Here is a 7,405-nt window from a genome sequence, read left to right on the forward strand (position 1 = left end):
GCGAGAGAGAGAGAGAGAGGGTGTGTGAGAAAGAGAACAAGAGAGAGAGAGAGAGAGAGAGAGAGAGAGCGAGAGAGAGAGAGAGAGAGAGGGTGTGTGAGAAAGAGAACAAGAGAGAGACGGATGGATGTATTGAGCAACAGAGAGTAAGACAGAGAGAGGGAGAGGGTATGAGTAACTGTTTGATGTACGTACTCCACCGCTCGCTGCAGCTTGATACATAACATACAGAGACAGTATGTGACACAGTATGTGCCAATATGTGCCATAGACAGTACGTGACAGTATGTGACAGATAACTTACGGAGGGTATGAGTAACTGTTTGATGTACTCCATCACTCGCTGCTGCTTGACACATAACTGACAGAGACAGTATGTGACAGAGACAGTACGTGACAGTATGTGACAGATAACTTACGGAGGGTATGAGTCTGTTTGATGTACTCCATCGCTCGCTGCAGCTTAACACATAACTGACAGAGACAGTACGTGCCAGTATATGACAGAGACAGTACGTGACAGTATATGACAGAGACAGTACGTGACAGTATGTGACAGAGACAGTACGTGACAGTATGTGACAGAGACAGCAAGCGACAGAGACAGTATGTGACAGCATGCGACAGATAACTTACGGAGGGTATGAGTAGTTGTTTGATGTATTCCATCGCTCGCTGTAGCTTGATCTTCGCTCGTTCCGCGGTGTCCTCCACCGTCAGTAACACGTGCAGCTCCTCGTTAAGATGCTCCCAGTTTGGCTTCCCCCTGTTCGCCTCCTCCTGCAGACGAATCCGAGCGAAGAGAAAGAGAGGGAGAGAGAATGAAAACACGGAAGTCAGCGGGGAAAAAAATCGGCTTCCCCCTCTTCTGCTCCTCCTTCTAACGCGCGCAGGGAGACACAGGAAGAAAACACGAAATTCAGCGTGGAAAAAACGGAAAAATTGCAGAGCGTACGTTTGTTTGCCTCCTCATAACGCACGCACCAAAAGAGAGAGAAAGAGGACAAAAATACGGAAACCAGCCCAAAAAATCCGGAAAAATTGCAGAGCGTACGTTTGTTCGCCTCCCTTTCCACGACGAGGAAAGAGGAATAAAATACGGAAATCAGCGCAAAAAATAGGGAAGTTCGCCTCCTCCTAACGACTAAACTGGATCATAGTAATATTATTTTGTCTTTCTATTATTATTTTGTCATTACTCATTTTGTCATTTCTCATTTTGTCCTTGTATTATTATGTTGTCACTACTAATTTTGTCCTTATAATTATATTATATTATTAGCCATTTGGTATTAGTCATTCAGCATCTAATACACATCTGTCAACCGGATCATTATATATATATATATATTTAGCTATTTTTAAGAATGATTTTTGTAGAATTTCTATTCTTAATCGTGGAATTTATTTTTGTTTTTACATTCGGAATTTTTATCGTTAAATCATAGGAATTTTTTCAGGAAAAAGAGCAGCATGTTTTCCTTATTTTTCAAATATTATTATTGTTTTCATAATTTAAATCGTCAAACCTTTTCAGTTTACAAGTTTTACACGTGGAACTTTTACACGTGGAGAAAAAAGAGCCATTTAAAAAAAAATTTAACAGCTTTAAAAACAGATTTATCTCAATTTTAATCATTGAACATTTTAAGCGTTTTCAAGTGGAACTTTTGATTGGGAAAAATGGGAAAAAACAAGATAAAAAAACACCCGACTCTAACACGCCGCCTCTCAACCTCGCGTCTCAGCCTCGCGTCTCATCACATCTCAACATCGCATCTCAACCTCGCGTCTCAGCCGCGCGCGTCTCACCTTCTTCTTGTCTCGCATCGATCCCTTGCCTCGGATCATGATCTTACATCCGGTGTCCTGCTCCAGCTGCTTGGCCGTCATGCCGCGCGGACCCAGGATCCTGCCCACGAAGTTAAACTGCAACAAGAGATCGATCGATTTATTGATTGATTGATTGATTGATTAACCGGCCCAGAATCCTGCCCACGAAGTTAAACTGCAACAAGAGATTGATTGATTAATTGATTTTTTGATTGATCGATTGATTGATTGATGGATTAATGGACTGATTGATTGATGGGCCAAGAATCTTGCCCACGAAGTTAAACTGCAACAAGAGATCGATCGATTTATTTTAAGCGGCCCAGAATCCTACCCACGAAGTTAAACTGCAACAAAAGATCGATTGATTGATTGACTTGATTGATTGATTGATTGATTGGTGGATTAATGGACTGATTGATTGATGAGCCGAGGATCCTGCCCACGAAGTTAAACTGCAACAAGAGATCGATCGATTTATTGATTGATTGATCGATTGGTGGGCCGAGGATCTTGCCCACGAAGTTAAACTGCAACAAGAGATCGATTGATCTATTGATTGATTGATTGATGAAATGACTGCCCATACCATCCATATACCCATCCGCCGTCTCTCTCTCTCCCCCTCTCGTCTCTCCTCTCTCTCTCTCATCTCTCTCTTTCTCTCTCTGCACCTCTCTTCTCCGCCCTCGTCTCTCTTCCCCCTTAGCTGACCTCCCTTCTCTCTCTGCTCTCTCTTACCGCCTCTCTCTCTCTCTCTCTCGTTCTCCGCGCCCTCTTCTCTGTCTCTCCCTTACCCTCTCTTCTCCTCTCCCCTTACCCCCTTCTCTCTCTCTCCCACCTGTCTCTTCTCTCTCCTCTCCTTACCGTCCCCTCTCTCTCTCTCTCTCACCCCCTCACTCTCCATCTCTCTCTCGTCTCCTCTCTCTTCTCTCTCTAACACTCTCTCTCCTACTCTCTCTCTCTCTGCTCTCTCTCTCTCTCTTTCTCCACACCGCCCCTCTCCTTCTCCCTCTCTCTACCTGCTCTCCCCAAGACCACCCCCCCCGCTCATCAACACGTTTATCTATCCAGCTAATTGATCTAGCATATTGCGGTGAGTAAAGCGTGTTGCACTGCGTTTCTAGTTAAACGCTCAAGCTGATCTGTGAGAGACGTATACATACATTAGGATAAATGCACGGATGAGATGGATGGAGGAACGTTACTACTAGACTTAGTGAACTTCCCCACGCGTTTATATGTTTGGAAAGGAGGGGGGGGGGCGAGGTGGAGAAGTGGAAGGCAGGGAAGTGGGAAGGGAGAGAAGGAGAGGAGAGCAGGAGGAGGGCGGAAGGAGAGGAGGGTGATGGGGAGGCTGAAAGCAAGGGAAGGGGTGAAAAGGAATGGCTGAGAAAGCATGTTTGCACTGCGCTCTAGTAGATCGCTCACTGAGGCGGTTACGGTAGCGTATCTAATTGATATATTTGAGTCGTGATGTATGTTATGTATGTATGTTGTATGTATGTATCGTATGTACTCTTTCCCTATAGCGGCCAGAACCCGCCAAGCGATCTGATGCAATTTTCACAGGGCATCTCTTGATACCCGGGGAGTGTTCCTAAGCTGATAAGAAAAACCTGCCAAACGTCACAGTCAACGTCACCGAAAAATTAACGTGAAAAATCCGCTCAATTCGGTGAATCTTCACACAATGTCCAGCACTGATCTGTACAGTGGTCTGCACAGTCAGAGAAAAATCGATCACCATGTCCCATCAGCTGCTGGTATTGTGGAAACCCGAAACGCGATACTTAAAACAAGACATAAACCAGGAACGCTGGTTCAGAGGTTAACGACTGCATTGTTTTATCAAAGAGGCTTGTAAAATGTAGAAGTGCAAGCCTCATTTCGTACATGCTTGTTAGATAACTTTCTTATTTACACCAATATTCTGATTATGGTTCGCAGGGGTTCTACGTTGGGTTGTGCTGTCATATAAATTTCAATACGTAACCGTTTTTTACCATGCTTATTTATCTGATAGACTGATTTGTAAATATTTATAGAGATTGCACTATAGTTTAAAGTATGAGTATCATATAGTCTGAGAGTGTTACGATTGCACAAAAATCAACGCAGTAAGAGACGCGGTAACGCAAGTGAGTAAACATTTCTGTTTTATATTACAAATAGCCGCCACTCGCGTGGCCGCTGTCTGTATAACTATATTCGACTTTTTTTTATTCATGCTACGGTTTGTCATACATTTCAGGAATCGATTGTAGCCATTCGAAAGCATACTATACAAATGCCTTTTTCTGATTCAGTAGAAAAATTCCTTTGTATTTCATATGTGGCATGGTTGCGCGCAAGCCATTCACTAGACAATATCCAAGTGGACACAGACCCCACTGGCTGGCCTGTCTTCTTATCTATTACGTAATACCCAATTTCGTTTATTCATCCTACGATCTTGACAATGGATAGCTGTAATGTGAGTCCAACAGTTCGAGCGCCAGCAAGATCTCTAGCATATTTCCCACAGATCAATAAGCAGGGGGGGGGCGCAAGACCATTTTGTTTATCAGAAGGTTTTCAAGATGAGAAGACTGCAACCAATTCGTATGCATGCTGTTATAAATATACTTTTTTCTCATTTACACCATATTACTATTATGTTCGACAGTGGTTCTAAGTTTGGTTCTGCTGTCTATAGTAAATGTCCTGATCGTAAGCAGTTTTCCACATGCTTATTATCTTATTAGACGATTTGTAAATATTGATGTTGTGTGCAAATGTTATAGTTGTCGATTTTTACCCAATGTTCCTTATTGTGTGCCAATTATTAAGTCCGTATGAATTAGTAGCACGATTTTAACACCACAGCGCAGCGGGTACGCCGCAGCTAGTATATATATATCAGATGGAATGGATGGATGGATGGATTGGATGAGATTGACAACTCGTACCACAAGATCTAGTAACTTTCGCCTCGATCGGCGTCCGCCTCACAGGTACCGTCTGCCCTCAACTCACTCAACTCACGTCACGGTCACTCACTCCACATCACCGGCACTCACGCACGTCACTCACTCACTCACTCACTCACCGGTACTCACGGCACTCACGCATTCAACTCCCCTCACGCACTCACTCACATCTTTTGCACGCACTCCTCACTCACGTCACGTGACCAGCCGAGGCAGGCAGGCAGGGCGGATGGCAAATAAGCAGGCAGGCAGTAACTCGTCGGCACCGCACTTAACTCTTATCTCTAGCGTTTTCTTTGCAAATCTCGCTAAGAGCTGTATTCTCTTCCTGCTGTCTCTCTCTCTCTCTTCAATCTCTCTCCTCTGTCTGACTGTCTTTGGTCTGTCTGTCTGTCCTGTCTGTCTGTCGTCTGTCTGTCTGTCTGTCCTGTCTGTCTGTCTGTCTGTCACTGTCTGTCTGTCTGTCTGTCTGTCCTGTCTGTCCTGTCTGTCTTGCTGTCCTGTCTGTCTCCTGTCTGTCTGTCTGTCTGTCTGTCCTGTCTGTCTGTCTCGTCTGTCTGTCTGTCTGTGTCTTGTCCTGTCTGTCTTGTCTGTCTGTCTGTCTGTCTTGTCGTCTGATCTGTCTGTCTGTCTGTCTGTCCCTGTCTGTCTGTCTGTCTGTCTGTCCTGTCTGTCCTGTCTGTCTGGTCTGTCTGTCTGTCTGTCCTTCTCTCTATCTCTCTCTCCTCTCTCTCTCCTCTCTCTCTCTCTCAACCGTTCTCCCCTCTCTCTCACCCTCTCTCTGCTATCTCTCTCTCTATTGCTCATCTGCAACACACTGTCACATCGCTGGCCGCGCACGCTAGCTGCTGGCTACACTGCACACTAAAATCCTATAGTGTGCAGTACTATTTTTTATATATTTTATATCATTTATGTGTNTCTCTCCCAGTGCATGAACACGCGCCTCAGCCGCCTGCGTCCTCTCCCTTGCGCCCCCCCCCATTCCGCGAGCGAGAGACGCCAGCCCCCAAGCTTCAAGAAGCCCACACATCAAAACACCGTAACCGCCAAATATGAATATACACACAAGAACACACTCACACGCATGTGATGAACAAAAAAAATGCACGAAAAACAGCAAAATATATAGAAAGGCGGCTATAAATAGGCTTTGCCATTTTTGCCGTCTTCTAGCCGCCTGCAGCTGTCTGTGTGAGTAATAACCCTTCATGCACGGTGCTCCCCCTTCTCCCCTTCTCCCGTCTCTCTCCCCTTCTCTCTCTCCTTCCCCTTCTCTCTCCCCTTCTCCCGTCTCTCTCCCTTCTCCCGTCTCTCTTCCCTTCTCCTGTCTCTCTCTCTCCTTCCCCTTCTCTCTCTCCTTCTCCCGTCTCTCTCTCCTTCCCCTTCTCTCTCTCTCTCCTTCCCGTCTCTNCTCTCTCTCTCTCTCTCTCTCTCTCTCTCTCTCTCTCTCTCTCTCTCAACTCGCTCGCACACACGCACTCCATTAGCGTGAAACTCAACGCGCACCGCAGCGCGAAAACAGACTCCGTGCAACCCGCACGCAGCGATAGATGAAATCACAAATTGCCGATAACGACGAAGTCGGCGAAGAAAAAAGGAAAAAATCGGCGAGCGGCGACGGATGCCTCCGGGGAGGCTGGGAGCTCCTCGGGATGCGGTCGCCGCGGCAACGGATGCCCCGGGGAGGCTGGGAGCTCCTCGGGATGCGGTCGCCGCGGCGACAGATGCCCCGGGGAGGCTGGGAGCTCCTCGGGATGCGGTCGCAGCGGGGCGGAAACACTCGTTAGTTCCGCGCGCCGAATCGTCAACACAGAGTATCGCTGTCGGCGCGCCCGCCTCTCTCCCCCTCTCCCCTCCTCCTCCCTCTCTGCCTTCCCTTCCTCCTCCTCCCCCTCATCTTTCCCTTCCTCTCTGCCTTCTCCCCCTCCTCCTCTCCCTCTTCCAGGTTACCTTCCTCCTACCCCTCTTCCTTCTCCTCCTCCTCCCCTCCTCCTCCTCCTCCCCTCTCCCTCCTCTCCCTCTTCCTCGTTACCTTCCTCCTACCCCTCTTCCTTCTCCTCCTCCTCCCCTCCTCCTCCTCCCCTCTCCCTCCTCTCCTCCTCCTCCCCAGCACTCGGCGGTGGCAGCAGCGGCGCCCCCACTTCCTCTCCCTCTCCTCCTGCTTGCCCCCGTCCTCTCGCTGCTCCCCTCCTCCTCCTCTCCCATCAGCACTTGGCGGCGGCGGCGGCACCCCCTGCTAGACTCGGGTTTGCAGTGTGCAACAGCCTCCGCCGTTAATTGGGCTTAGTTAAAAGGAGTCGCGTCTTCAAACGCTTTGCCGTTTCGCCGCCGCCGCCGCCGAAAAAAAAAATCGCGAAACTGGATCGAGTCGGCGAGGTTGAAACACTTGTATCAGCAGTTAATTACTATATGTTACAGTTAGTCACTTGATTACTGTGTTATTATGAGCAATTCGATATGCTTGGGTTTCGTGGGGAATTAAATGCATTTGTTCAAGAGCGTATTTAGATGGCTCTTAATTTGTTGTTTATACTGTGTGTCTCGTCGTTTTTCTCCTTTGCTCTGCTCCTTCCCATTTTCATATTCCTCCTTTTCCT

At 47.3% G+C, this 7,405-nt stretch overlaps 1 protein-coding gene across 1 annotated transcript; it reads right to left on the minus strand.

The window, feature by feature from the left end:
• Positions 1 to 304: 304 nt before the first annotated feature.
• Positions 305 to 1,929, minus strand: LOC106819827 (protein quaking-B-like; the record flags this gene model as incomplete). The annotated part of the gene is made up of 3 exons (XM_014824408.1): positions 305 to 361; positions 637 to 780; positions 1,813 to 1,929. Coding segments are annotated over 3 exons (318 nt in total), but the record flags the coding sequence as incomplete, so codon positions are not given.
• Positions 1,930 to 7,405: the final 5,476 nt, after the last annotated feature.

Source organism: Priapulus caudatus, unplaced genomic scaffold, assembly GCF_000485595.1.
Source record: "Priapulus caudatus unplaced genomic scaffold, Priapulus_caudatus-5.0.1 Scaffold4682, whole genome shotgun sequence".
NCBI classification, from domain to species: domain Eukaryota; kingdom Metazoa; phylum Priapulida; class Priapulimorpha; order Priapulimorphida; family Priapulidae; genus Priapulus; species Priapulus caudatus.